We start from the raw sequence: 14,942 nt of genomic DNA, 5'->3' as shown, positions 1-14,942 counted from the left end.
CCCCCCCCCCCCCCGTAGTTTTTTTACATAAATTAAAAAGTACTGGTCTGAGGCTGTTGAAATTTTCTGACATTTCCTAAATACCCACATCAGGTTATTTAAAATTTTGCAAAACATTTTGCATATTTGAAATGGCATGGTCAAAGGCTTTTCAAAAATGTATATTTTTAATATTTAACTGGAATTTGTTTAGCACATTCAAAATGTAGAGCATAAGAGCTACCCATAGTATCCAATGATAGTATCCAATATAGTATCCAATAATAGTATCCATAGTATCCAATACGAGCCATCCAATAGTATCCAATGATAGTACCCAATATAGTATCCAATGATAGTATCCATAGTATCCAATTAGAGCTATCCATAGTATCCAATGATGACTAATTTGTCATGTTTGGACATAAAACATGGAATTTGGAGGGGGGTCAAATTTTCCCCCCCCCCCGTGTATCCTGGTTTTCAAGTACCCCCAGAGGTAGGGTTAATGGACTGGTACCAAAGAAGGATAGGAGTGTGGGATTAAGAATAATCGGTTTTTGTTTCATCATTTAATTTTGATTTATTCTTCACCTCTTTCATTTTTTGCGACAATCATTTACTTTAGATTTCTCTTTGTTTGAATAGGAAGCTATGAGCAGGCTGTAGAGAGTGGAGTGGTTAAGGTAAGTTCTTTTTTTAACATTTCCATTAAAATTCAAATTCAACGTTGGCCAAAATTGAGAACAAATAGTCTAAGCTTAAGTCGATATTTGGATAAGGGAGGCAGGGGGGAGGGGAGGAAATCTATACTTTAGAGAGATTTAGTTTAAGAAAAATATAAATTCTGAATATACAGTGGTGAACATAAATCTTCGGAATGCGTGTCTTTTTGGTCTTTTTCCTAAATAAGACTAGAAATGTTCTTAAATATAAATAAAAGGATGAAAAGGATGAAACAGATGAAAAGTATGAAAAGGATGAAAAGGATTAAAAGGATGAAACAGATGAAAAGGACATTCTTTTTCAAGTATTTCCCCAATATTTGTTTTACTCTGTCCAATATAAATACTCTGTATATTCTAAATCTAGGATATTGCTATGCGAAGAACAAAAAGAATTCTGAAATACAGAAAACAAGATTCATATCAGAGGGCTATTGGAGGATCTTTCGAGGTAATATTTTACTTTCTAACTGGACATATAAAATAATATTATGCATTGCACCCTTCAGTTGAAAGTTACATACAAAAAGCAGCGGTACCCTCACAGTGATCCACAGGGTTTTAAGCTCTCTCGCTAAAATTGTCGAGATTTTTGCCAATTAATTTTGAAAAAACTTGAGGTAAACAATTGCTTTACATGTTCTAAATTTTACTGCGTACAATGTACTTGTATTGCTCAGGTAAGTTAGGGAGGTAAAATTATAAAGACCAAGGCGTTGAAACACATTATCAAGTCGACCCAGTTTTAAAACAAATAAAATTCTTTACGACCTCCATATCTTTGTTTACAAATAAAGTGTACTGCAGCTAGTGCTCCTCATGCTGATTTTTGTTTAGTTTTATAATTATCACAGTCTAACGGATAATTAGATTTAAAAGTTTTAGTCCTTTTTATTCAAAAAACTGTATTTGATCAAACCAAATGCTGCAAGCCAAGCAAAAACAGGGAAATGATCATGAACAGTAAGTCATTATTCGCCTCAAACTGTTATTTTTTTCAATTTCCTTGTTTTGTTTTGCATACATTTCTAAATTAGTCAAAGTAAAAATTTTAAATAGCAAAGGTCTACATCATTAGGTGTCAAAGATTATAGGGATTTTAGTAAGAAATCATGCCGTTTAAAATTTGACGATATTTACAATTTTTCTTGTTACAGGATGAGCATAGTATTCGAGAAGATGGATCTGCAGCTAGGATCCGGAAACAGGAATCATATCTCAAGGTATAACCGTGAAAACTGTCGACTTAGTGTGTTATATCTAAATGTATCTCAAGGTATATCCATGAAACCTACATAAGTGTCATGTGTCAAATATGGTTATATTTCAATTTACAACAAGGAAAGCTGCGTGTCATGTGTAAAATATGGTTATATTTCAATTTACAACAAGGAAAGCTGCGTGTCATGTGTAAAATATGGTTTTATTTCAATTTACAACAAGGAAAGCTGCGTGTCATGTGTAAAATATGGTTATATATTAATGCCTAAAGTGCTGGGAAAAAGAGAGTCATAAAAATAAATAAAATTAAAAGTTTAGTATCGATTTTAGCTAATTTATAAATCACAAATAGTATTATAAAAAGTAATTTTCGCCAATTAAATATATTTATTCTTAAAATGTAGTCCTGCTTAAACATTACTTAAAGGCTTCAAAATAAACAAAAAATAGACTCTCAACTCTTAAGTTTGAAACAGACCTTTTAAAAAGTACATTACCTCCTGATGTTTTTTTAACTACAGAAATTTGTTTAATCAATTAATCATGCATGACACTTTCAAGATTATTTGAGGCTTTAGAATAGAATTAATTAAGTTGAGCTAATGAATTAACACTTAACTCTATATTCTACTTAATTCATAACAAAAGTTGAGCTTGAGAAACCACTTAACAAAGTTTCAAAGCAACAATATTACAATTTCTTAAATTTAGTTTTCAAATCAAACATTACGTAGAAAGATTGCAAATATGTAATTCAAATCAATGATGTTTGACTGTTAAACAACAATATACAAAAACAATTTATACAGCAATAAAATGAGAAAAAAAAATATTTGATACAATTTGTTGACATTTTCCTTATTTTAAACTATACAAATATAATTTTAGGCAGTCGGAGAAGTTTCACCTGATACAGAGATAAAAGACCTGGATGGAGCGGTAGAGGTTCAAACTTCAGGATTATGCAAACAAGACTCTTACATTGAAGCAATTAGGTAAAAGATTAATATTTATTTTTTATTTTTTCAAGGGATAACATTTTCGTTTGGTAGGCGTTCAAGATCCCCTTTTAATGATGAAATCAGTAGTCGTTCTAGCATCCTAGGACCATTGCAGGAAGACAGCTCTTCAAGAAAGCCAACCTTCAGGTAAGACAAGGATGCAATTTCTTAACTATTAACTTCAATTTATCTTTTTATTTGTAAGGCTTGGAGATGATGGTACACCTCATGTAACACCTTTAGTTTCCCCTCGTCACAGTCAAATCTGTATACCTCCAACCACTAACAATAATCTTAGAATGAGGAAACAAGACTCATATACCATGGCCCTGGAAGAAGAAAGCAGTGATGAGGATTACATTGATAAAGAAATCAACAGAAAGATTGCCTTGAAAAGAACTGAATCTGTGAAAACAGTTGTTAAGGAATGTATAAATGAAAATGAAGATATACTCTTTAGAATTAAGCGAAGAAACAAAAGAGAACAAGAAGCAATTGATAAGCTAAAACTTGAGAAGTACAATGCCTTAAATACTAACAAAACTCTACAGGATTCAAATGCAAATATAAGTTCAGTTGACACACCTACGGATGACAATGGTGTATATAGAGAATCTTCTGAGACTGAAGAAGAGATCAAAGCAGCAGTCTTGATACAATCTATTTTTAAAGGATACAAAACAAGAAAAGAAATTGGAGGCCTCAAAGCTTTTCTTTGTAATATGACAGAGCAGATAAATGAAGAAGACTTAATGAATGGATCCAATGATAAAAATGCTGCCATGAAACGAAGACAAGATTCTTATTTGGCAGCACTAGACAGCCCAACAGACAGTAATGGAGACGAACCTGATCCTCAAGTAAGATCATGGAAGAAAAGGCAAGAATCGTACCAGGCTGCTATGCATGAAGAGGAAGAAGAGAATCCTATTTTGATGAATCAACCTCTAAACTGGAAAAAAAGACAAGATTCATACTTGTTAGCTGTTGAAATACCAGTTGAGGTAATTTTGACAAATCAAAATCAAGTGGAGAATGCTCGAAGTTTGGGAACAAGACAAGCATCTTATCAACAAGCAATTGAGGATGAATTGGAAAGTGATGGTGGGGCAACAGTTGTTGAGATTATAGAAAACAATGATCAGCCAGAGGACAAGAAAAAGAAAAAGAATGTAAGACAAGATTCATATCAGCAAGCAATAGAGTCTACACTAGTAGAGCAGATTAGTAAAGATGTTCAACCTGTTCAAGAGGCTTCCAAAGAAAATTCAAGCAACTCTTCTCTTAAACCAGAAACACAAATAGGAGATAAGTTGAACAAATTTGTTGCTAAAAAACAATCTAAAAGCCCAAGGCGAAGAGCAGAAGCATATCCAAGGCCACAGTCCAGTTCCTCTGATGAGGAAAACAAGCATGTTCAGCAAAAACGGACACCTCGCTCTAAAGTCACAAAGAGATCTATGGAAAAAAGCTCTGAATCCATGGAAATTTCTGCTGTTAAGGGAATATCTAAATTTTCTGAGGCAGCCAATCTTTTGAATGCTGCTATCAGAATTCAGTCTGCCTATAGAGGATTCAAAGCTCGTGAAGAGATAAGGGAGCACCATGACAGCATTGATATCCCTGATGATGTACCTGTAAGAAAATTTATAAAGAAACCTAATAAAAAGCCTGAAAAGAAAAGAAGAGCTGCATGGACAGATGTAGTTGAAGCTGTTATTACAATACAACGTGCATACAGAAACTACCAAAAAATAAAGATACTGAGAGAAGTTGGTGTTGTTGATGTACAAAGTGCTGAGAAAGCAATAATAAAAATTCAGTCACAATTTAAGGGATTCCAAACTAGGAAAGCATTGGAAGGCATAAAACCCATATTACAAAAGCATACTGCAAAAATTGTTGAGAAACCCAAACCTACAAAACCAGTTAAAATTGCAACAGGTTTACAGCAGTCCAGACCAAATCAATCCATAAATGTAGTTCCTAAAACTGGCCCAGCCAAACCAGTTTCGAAACCAACCTCATCAGCAATCAAAAGTTCAAAACAAGTCAAGACCCAAGTTAACCCTGCTACTGTAAAAGGCAATTCAAAGGAAGTTAAACTTTCAACAGTAAAAGATGCTAAAACAGTAGTTAAAACTCAAGTTAATTCAAAAGCTTCAAAAATTAATGTTAAAGACATTAAAATGGCTGAAAGTTCTACAATAAAGAAAAGGCCCATTCGAACTGCAACTTATACAGTAGAAACACCAGTTATTGGTAAACCTGGAAGAACTGAAAATGAAATTCCTGACTTAACAGATTCAGATGTTATTGATGCAACTAAGAAAACTCAAATTGCCTATAAGGGATTTAAAACCAAAAAAGAACTTAAAGATGCAGGAGAAGATCTACCTGATCTTGATGCAGCTGATGTTGCTGCAGCAACTGTAAAGATTCAAGCAGCTTTTAAAGGGTTTCAGGCTAGGAAGATGATAAAGAAACAAAAGGATGTCCTCCCAAACCTAAATTGTGCTCAGGTTAAAGATGCTACATTAAAAATTCAATCTGCATACAGAGGTTTCAAAACAAGAAGAGATCTAAAAGAGTCTCGAGAGGATTTTTCTGACCTAAAAGCAGCTGATGTTGCAGCTGCAACCATAAAAATACAAGCTGTTTTTAAAGGATACAAGGTCAGAAAGATGGTCAAAGAGCATAAAGAACAACTACCTAATCTTAACTGTGCACAGGTACAAGATGCTACAGTAAAGATACAATCCGCGTACAGAGGATTCAAGACCAGGAAAGAGCTAAAAGAGTCTGGAAGTGACCTACCAGATCTCAAAGCAGCTGATGTTGCAGCAGCAACAGTGAAAATACAAGCTGCTTTTAAGGGATATAAAGCTCGAAAAATGGTTCAAGAGCATAAAGAACTTCTTCCAAATCTTAATTGTGCACAAGTACAAGATGCAACTTTAAAGATACAATCTGCTTATAGAGGGTTTAAAACCAGAAAAGAGCTGAATGCTTCAGGCGAAGATCTGCCTGACTTGAATGCTGCTGATGTAGCAGCAGCCACTGTCAAAATACAAGCAGCGTTTAAAGGATACAAGGCTAGAAAAATGGTGAAAGAGCAAAAGAAACAACTGCCAAGCCTAACCTGTAACCAAGTACAAGATGCAACCCTGAAGATACAATCTGCGTACAGAGGTTTTAAAACAAGAAAAGAGCTAAAGGCAACAATGGATGATTTGCCTGACCTTAAAGCTGCTGATGTTGCTGCTGCTACTGTTAAAATACAAGCTGCTTTTAAAGGGTATAAGGCTAGAAAAATGGTTAAAGAGCACAAAGAAGTGCTACCAAACTTGAATTGTGCACAAGTAAAAGATGCAACAATAAAGATACAATCTGCATACAGAGGTTTTAAAACTAGAAAAGAGCTAAAGGCATCTGGGGAGGATTTGCCAGACCTTAAAGCTGCTGATGTTGCCGCTGCTACAGTTAAGATCCAAGCTGCGTTTAAGGGATATAAGGCTAGGAAGATGATTAAACAACATAAGGAAGTGCTACCGAACTTAAATTGTGCGAAAGTAAAAGATGCAACATTAAAGATCCAATCTGTATACAGAGGTTTCAAAACAAGAAAAGAGTTGAAGGCGAGTGGTGAAGACCTTCCTGACCTGAATGCTGCAGATGTAGCAGCAGCCACTGTCACCATACAAGCTGCTTTTAAGGGGTATAAGGCAAGAAAAAAGGTTAAAGAATATAAGGAAGCTATGCCTAACTTGAAATGCGCTCAAGTGCAAGATGCAACATTGAAGATTCAGTCTGCATACAGAGGTTTCAAAACCAGAAAAGAGTTGAAGGCCAATGGTGAAGATCTTCCTGACTTAAATGCTGCTGATGTAGCAGCAGCTACTGTCAAAATACAAGCAGCATTTAAAGGATACAAGGCTAGAAAAATGGTAAAAGAGCACAAGGAAGTGCTCCCAAACTTAAATTGTGCACAAGTACAAGATGCAACATTGAAGATTCAGTCTGCATACAGAGGTTTTAAAACAAGAAAAGAATTGAAGGCAAATGGAGAAGATCTTCCTGACTTAAATGCTGCTGATGTAGCAGCAGCTACTGTCAAAATACAAGCAGCGTTTAAAGGATACAAGGCTAGAAAAATGGTAAAAGAGCACAAGGAATTTCTCCCAAACTTAAGTTGTGCACAAGTACAAGATGCAACATTGAAGATACAGTCTGCTTATAGAGGGTTTAAAACCAGGAAGGAGTTGAAGGCCAGTGGTGAAGACCTTCCTGACTTGAATGCTGCTGATTTAGCAGCCGCTACTGTTCCTGACTTGAATGCTGCTGATGTAGCAGCAGCCACTGTCAAAATACAAGCTGCTTTTAAGGGTTATAAGGCCAGACAAATGGTAAAAGCAAAAAAGGAAGAACTGCCCAGCCTAAACTGTGCCAAAGTACAAGATGCAACTTTAAAGATACAATCTGCATACAGAGGTTTTAAAACAAGAAAAGAGCTAAAGGCATCTGGAGAGGATTTGCCTGACCTTAAAGCTGCTGATGTTGCCGCTGCTACAGTTAAGATCCAAGCTGTGTTTAAGGGATATAAGGCTAGGAAGATGATAAATAAACATAAGGAAGTGCTACCAAACTTAAACTGTGCACAAGTAAAAGATGCAACACTGAAGATTCAATCTGCTTATAGAGGTTTTAAAACCAGAAAAGAGCTAAATGATTCTGGAGAGGATCTGCCAGATCTAAAAGCTCCAGAGTTAGTAAATGCTGCATTGAAAATTCAAGCATATTACAGAGGTTTTAAAGTAAGACAAGCATTTAGACAACAAGAAGCACGTCAAGATGAAACAGCAGCTAATATTGCTGCTGCAGCTCTAATGGTGAGACTAAATCAAGACCTTAAAAGTTCAAAAATGTTAAAAAATTTGCCTAAAACCCCATTAACATCAATTGATATTCCGAAAGAGGAAATGTTTAGAGCTAGAAAAATAAAACCAGCACCAGTGGCAATGAAAAGTATGGCAAAAAAACCTGCACCTATAATAGACAAATTTCCCACATCTGTTGGACAAAGAGTTAAAAAAAGCTATCCGGAAATTGTAGATGAAAGAGACCTGATCAGACGACCAAAGAAATTACCAGGTCTTCCACCAGATGTTCTGAAAGAAGAGCGCTCAAGTGAGTTTTCTCATCATCCAGCAGATGTGGTTATGGCAGCAATTACACTCCAAAGATTCTTTAGAAGAATTGCTGAAAAAAAGAATAGTTCAAAGAAAAAGCAAAAGGTAAAGAAAAAAAAATCAGAGGATAATGACTCCTCTGACACAGAATCTAATTCCTCCAGCTATGATACCAGTGATGATGAAGAAGAACCTGAAGGATCTGAATCTGATTCAAGTTCATCAGAATCTAATTCACAAGTTAGAAAAGAGCCACCAGATTCATCAGAAACAGAGTCAGAAGATGAGGAAGCATCAAATATCAATGGAGATGATTGTGAAGAATCTACTCATCATTCCAAAACTGGTTCACATGAAAAGAAAACAGTACGATTTGATGAAATGGCCAGATCAGCTTTAATAATTCAGAGAGCTTTTAGAAACTACAAAAAGAGTAAAGATAGCTCTAAGTCAGCTGTAAATATTCATCCAACTTCAGGCTTAAAACAGGTGCCAAAGCAATTCTTAAAGAGACTGTTTTTGTAATTTTAAGTGACCCTTAATTTAAGGAGGGGGCATTAATAATTCACAAGGGTACTTTTATCTGATCAAACTTGTGACAATGTGGAAGAAAGTGTCACTTTTCTAGTTTAAAAAGTGATACATTATCTGATATATTATCCATTAATTCTGAAACAACAAATGAAAAAGTTACAAATGAAAATACTTAGTTTTCAACAAACAAAAGTTTTGATATTTAGTTTTTACTTGATGAGAAAAAGATTTTCAGGGTACTGTTGTGAATCAGACATGTCACTCTATCAATGAAGGGTCATTTGAAATATATTTACAAACCCTTAAACAATATTTAAATAGAAAAATAACTAATCATAATAGAAATAATAATTCAGATTTAGGTGATCATAATTATTTTTTCTTTTTTAGGATAAACAAAGAACCCCTCTGTGCACTCCAGATAGTTATGATTTACCAGATCTCAACGATAAGGATATTCTAAATGCAACTATCAAGATACAATCAACATTTCGAGGTTTTCAAGTTAGAGACAAAAGGATAAAGGAAAACAAGGAAGACCTACCAGATTTGTCAGAAAAAGAAGTTCAGGATGCAGCTCTGAAGATTCAGTCTGTTTTTAGAGGTTTCCAGGTTCGACATCAAAGTAGAAGGAATGAAGAAGAATCATTACCAGATTTAAATGATAAAGATATATTAGAAGCAGCAATTAAGATACAGTCAGCTTTTCAAGGGTTTAAGGTTAGGGATCAAATAAACAAAAATGATGAAGAATCATTGCCTGATCTTGATGACATGGATGTTAAAGATGCTGTTATAAAAATTCAATCAGCCTATAGAGGATTTCAGGCTAGAGAAAAAACAAAGCAAAAATCAATTGAGTCTTTACCTGATCTAAGTGACAAAGATATTCTGAATGCTGCCATCAAAATACAATCTGCATTTAGAGGGTTCAAGGTTAGGGAACAGCAAGATAAGAGTAGTGAAAAAGAATCATTGCCTGATTTAACAGACAAAGATGTGCAGGATGCTGCCAAAAAGATTCAAGCTGCATTCAGGGGATTCCAGGTGCGTGATAAAGCAAAACAAACATCTAATAAATCCCTTCCAGATCTTAATGATAGAGAAGTAATAGATGCCGCCATAAAGATTCAATCTGCATTTAGAGGTTTTAAAGTAAGAGATAAGAAAACTCTAAATGAGGAAGAAATATTGCCAGATCTAGAAGACAAAGAAGTGCAAGATGCAGCAAAAAAAAATCAAACTGCATTCAGGGGATTCCAGGTTCGTGATAAAGCAAAACAAACATCTAATGAATCCCTTCCAGATCTTAATGATAGAGAAGTAATAGATGCCGCCATAAAGATTCAATCTGCATTTAGAGGTTTAAAAGTAAGAGATAAGAAAGCTCTAAATGAAGAAGAAATATTGCCAGATCTTGAGGACAAAGAAGTGCAAGATGCAGCAAAAAAGATTCAAGCTGCATTCAGAGGATTCCAGGTTCGAGACAAAGCAAAACAACCATCTATTGAACCTCTACCAGACCTTGATGACAGAGAAGTACTTGCTGCTGCAATCAAGATACAATCTGCATTTAGAGGCTTTAAAGTTAGAGATAAGAAAGCTATCATTGAGGAGGAAACTTTACCAGATCTTGAGGACAAAGAAGTGCAAGATGCAGCCAAAAAGATTCAAGCAGCTTTCAGAGGATTCCAGATTCGAGACAAAATAAAAGAGGACTCATGTGATGCTCTACCAGACCTTGATGACCATGAAGTTTTGGATGCTGCAATTAAGATTCAAGCAGCTTTCAGAGGATTCCAGGCCAGGGACAAGGCAAAACAAACATCTGCTGAATCCTTAATAGACCTCAATGACAAAGAAATGCTAGATGCCGCCATTAAGATACAATCGGCATTCAGAGGGTTTAAAGTAAGGGATCAAAAGACAAAGTGTGAAGAAGAATCATTGGTAGATCTAACAGATAACGATTTAAAAGAAGCAGCAATTAAGATTCAGTCAGTGTTTAGAGGATTTCAAGTGAGAGATAAAGCAAAGAAAAACTCAGTTGAATCTCTACCAGACCTGAATGATCAAGAAGTTTTGGAAGCAGCAATAAAAATACAGTCAGTATTCCGTGGATTTACAGTAAGGAAAAAAGTCGCCCATTTAGAAGATGATGAAAACGATGAATTACCAGAATTATGCGATGCTGAAACTTTAGCAGAAGCTTTAAAAATTCAATCTAAATTTAAGGGACACAAAGGTGGGAAAGTTCACAAAGTGCCTATGACTCCACAGCCTTCTTTGGACTTTGACAACATTGCTCCATGTGCAATGACTGGCCCATTATTCAATAACTCCAAAAGGGTTCCTCCTGTTCCAACACGTTATGATAGTAAGCAAAATCAAAGTAAAAATACCTCTCAAATAGTGCCAAAAGTTCCTTTATATTCAGATGTTCCCAAATCCCCACTTCCTGCTCGATCAAACAGACTGAAAGAAGTTTCTATTCCAAAAGTACCTCAAAATACAAAAGAGTTGGATGCTTTTACAGAAACAAATGAGCAACCAATTAAACCATCTGAGTTAGCTCAATCTCAAGCAAGTGAAGCAGTGAGTTTTCTTCAACAAACTTTGATAAGAAAAGAATCTTTACAAAACTTTTTCAAAAAAAATAGTGATATTCCTAGTCCTGTTTCGCCTTCTAAACAAGGGAGAGATAAATCTATTGCTCTAAATTCTGAGGATGCTCAGAATCGAACAAGAAGTAAATCAAAAGAAAGAGAGAGGAAACCTCTCTCTCTTCCAATAAAAAAGGAGGAAACAAAGATAAAAATAGGAGGATTTTTTTCTTCTATGTTTAAAAAATCAGAGAAAACTAAGGTTATTGCTCCATCCTCTGAAATTTGTTCCCCTCTAAGCAATCCAATGAATAATGTAGAATTTAAATTTAGTGATAACCCTAATAATGATTTCAAAAAAAAAGAAACCCCTAAAACACCAACAAAGAAGAAGGTGCTCTATAGAAAAGAAAGTAGTTCTGATACAGAGTCAGCAGGAAGCGATGATAACTTGTCCAGACAAGCATCCGGAGATAATGGATTAACTATAGATATGTTGCAGGAGAGAACCGTGCATAATCAGAAGAAGACAGAGTTTTCAAATACCCAATCTAATGGTACTATCATTAACAGCATTCAAGACAATGAACATAGAGAACAAGATGAAGATTTGAAGAAAGATCTCATTCATGTTGTTCTCACTGCAGTTGAGCAAAACTGGCTTAAACAAGCGCCCAAACCAACACTGGATAAAGTCAAGGCACTTCAGGCCCCTGATTCTGATCCTGAGCTTGAAAATTCTGAAAGAAGTACAAGTGAAGCAGATTATATAAAGAAAAAGTTAAAAGCACAGAAGTCCCAGGATTTAAACAGTGATGATGAAGGTGCTCAGCTATTTAAACAAGAATCTGCAGATGGCGAATTTCCCTATATTGAAACAACTCTGCCAGAAGAGCGTAAAGGTATTGTAACTATCACACCTTCGAACCAACGACTATCAGATTGTAAGCTGACTAGCATAGATAGACCTAGAAGTAATTCTCCTCGGAAACCAGGTAAATTAGAAGATTATTTGCAAGGACAAGATAAGAAAGGTCCCTCTAGGGAGGGATCACAAGATAAAATTACAGTAAAGCTTCCCAGACAAGAGTCCAAATCTAAAATATTGAAACAAAAAACAGAAAACGAGTCTTGGGATGATTTTTCTGCAGCTGGGTTGCAAAGTCAGAAAAGATCATCAACTAAAACTATCAATGTTTGCAAAACTCATTCAACTATAGGGAAACAAGACTGGGTGGATTGTGAAAAATTACCAGAAACAAAGAAGACAGTAAAAAAGTACAGTTCAGAGGGAAGTAAACAAAAAGCTTCTGATGCCAAAGAGTCCTCACTGCAAACCATGTCTGGGACCCAGATTGTTTCCCCTGAAGAATGTTCATGTGATTGTCACCATGATACACCTCCCAAGATACTATCTCCAACCACAACTGATCCTAAACCAGCCAGTATTTTTAATACAGGAGGTACAAAGCCTAAAACAAACCCTAGAACATCATCAGTCACAGCTCGGACCAAACCAATCCCATCTCAAGGCAAGGGGTTGGGTTCAAGAGCACTACCATCAGCCTGCAGCAACAAAAAGAAACCATCTTGCCCTCCCCCTGTTCCTATTCGTACCACTAGTGTGACAAACCCATCTAAACACAGGTAGTACATAATTTCATTTACAACTTTTTAAATTGATATTATTTTTCAAACAGACAGTTTTTTCTTCATTTAGTGCAAGAGAAATCTCCACAAATACCCGCGTAGTAAGAGATGGGGCAGGAAGAGTCCTTGAGAAGACTGTTACAAAAACTTCTGCAGTGAGGAGGCAAGAGCCAAAACCTTCCAGAGATTTTGTAAAACGATCAAGCACAATTTCATCAGTAAGTTATTAATATTTTTGTTTCAGGCTGGTATTTAATTACTTTTCTTTCTTTATTTAAGTTAATGTTACAAATAGGTCCATTAAGTAGATGTTTATATTAAAAATAACTTTTATTCATTTATGGTAGTTTCCATTATCTTCAAAAACTTAATTTTTCTTTACGCAGTTGTCCTAGTACACTTTCTCTGACCAAAAATGTTATTACAAATTTCTGAATTTAATTTATTCAATCTTTTTTTTAGGATGGATCTGTTGATTTGAAGTGAAGATAAAGGTTTAACAACACAATGGATCAAAACAGAAAATCTTGTTTAGTTTTGTTTCTCTTAATGTGTTGTACATTGAATACCTCCATATTGATCTTTATTTTTTGAAATTTGTGATTTTTACTTAAATCTTCATATCAGCATCTTAATTCTCTTTCACTGAATATTTTGATGATTCATGAGTACTTTTCTAACGAACCTAAACTTCTTTTCATTTTCAATTAATAAAAAATTAAAATCAAAAATCAACTGCATTTGAAAATCCAATTTCTATGAAATTTGAAGAAAAAAATTTTGTTCTGCTAAATTTTGTTGCATTTCCATCAGTCAAATATAATGCGTGTACAAAAATATCAAGAGGTTTTTTAGAACTGGGAAATTTTGAATGAACAGAATTAGTTAAACTCATTATTTGTGAGAAGATTAGATGTTACTCAAAAATCTTCTTAGTAATATTCTTCGAAAGTTTTAGTAAAAGAGTTTAGCTAATCATCTTATGAAAATTCAATTTTTCTAAGTCCCAGCTTTGAAAAAAAAAATCGGAGGAAAGGTTATTTTTAAAAAAGAAACTGGATTATCAATAAATAGATAGATATATTAGCTTTTATATAAATTTCTAGTTTCTATTATTATAAAATTAAACTTGTTAATATACTACTATACTCCCCTTCTTGTTAATGTTTAAATTTTAGATTATAAAATATCATTATGGTTAAGGTTATCATTTATTTAAACATATGAGCTTTACACCTGAATATACAAAATCGAATTTAATATGTATATTTAAAATTTTCCAGCTCAAGTGTTTAATCAAATTGTAATCAATGATCAAGTTTCTGGGTAAAATGAATCACCTTGATCAATTTTAAGTTGTAAAGACCTAAACCCAGTGTTGCTCCTATATAAGCTTGTTACTGAAATATACAATTTTATTAACACTTTTTAGATTGTCTATTGTGTTTACAATTTATGTTAAACTCTGAGACAATATCAAATATCAGTGTAGTTACAAGTATTAAATAATACAAGAGATCAGCTAAAGTCACTGTGAATGTGCTATTTAAACGTGAATAAGTGTTTTTATCCTAAACAAAAGTGTTTATTGCATGCATGGGTGCAGTTTGGAAGCCTTTGGAGTTTAAAACTAAGTTGCGTACATAATTCTTAACAAGTATTTTAGGTTTGGGCCCAATATTTAAATCTTATTTTAATGCACATCAAATTCTGTCGATCGATATTGTCTCTGAAAGAAACTGCTTGCAATTATTTGCCATAACATTCTGTCTTTATAATCTCTATACATAGTTTTTCTACCATACACCACTGAATTGTTTGGTCCATAATATTGTCACATGACCCCAAGGAAAGAGAAAAAAGAAGGGTTTTTTTTTAAAGTTTATATCCTAGATAACTTATATCCTGTTTCAAGGTTAAAATGCAAGGAAAGTTACTTGCAGTTGCGTATACTCTGGTATACGCAATATTGAAACAAGAATAGATGCATCAGTGTTAGTTTAGTATCCGTGGAGGATGAAAGCATTTAATTTTGATAAT

The 14,942-nt window shown here is 34.4% G+C and overlaps 1 protein-coding gene across 2 annotated transcripts in view; it reads left to right on the top strand.

The window, feature by feature from the left end:
* LOC111705010 (uncharacterized) overlaps positions 1–13,964 on the top strand; it is a gene marked incomplete at its 5' end in the record, with an annotated part of 22,482 nt that extends 8,518 nt beyond the window's left edge. The window contains 10 exon segments of one of the 2 annotated variants that reach the window (XM_023477436.1): positions 628–665; positions 1,072–1,155; positions 1,862–1,927; positions 2,814–2,920; positions 2,978–3,073; positions 3,132–7,245; positions 7,285–8,604; positions 9,040–12,899; positions 12,973–13,120; positions 13,365–13,964. In XM_023477436.1, coding sequence (XP_023333204.1) covers positions 628–665; positions 1,072–1,155; positions 1,862–1,927; positions 2,814–2,920; positions 2,978–3,073; positions 3,132–7,245; positions 7,285–8,604; positions 9,040–12,899; positions 12,973–13,120; positions 13,365–13,388 — 9,857 coding nt within the window. 2 annotated transcript variants of the gene reach the window in all.
* Positions 13,965–14,942: the final 978 nt, after the last annotated feature.

This window comes from Eurytemora carolleeae, unplaced genomic scaffold (assembly GCF_000591075.1).
Source record: "Eurytemora carolleeae unplaced genomic scaffold, Eaff_2.0 scaffold542, whole genome shotgun sequence".
Lineage (NCBI taxonomy): Eukaryota > Metazoa > Arthropoda > Copepoda > Calanoida > Temoridae > Eurytemora > Eurytemora carolleeae.
The sequence above is the reverse complement of the archived record's forward strand: the minus strand, read 5'-3'. Positions and strand labels throughout refer to the sequence as shown.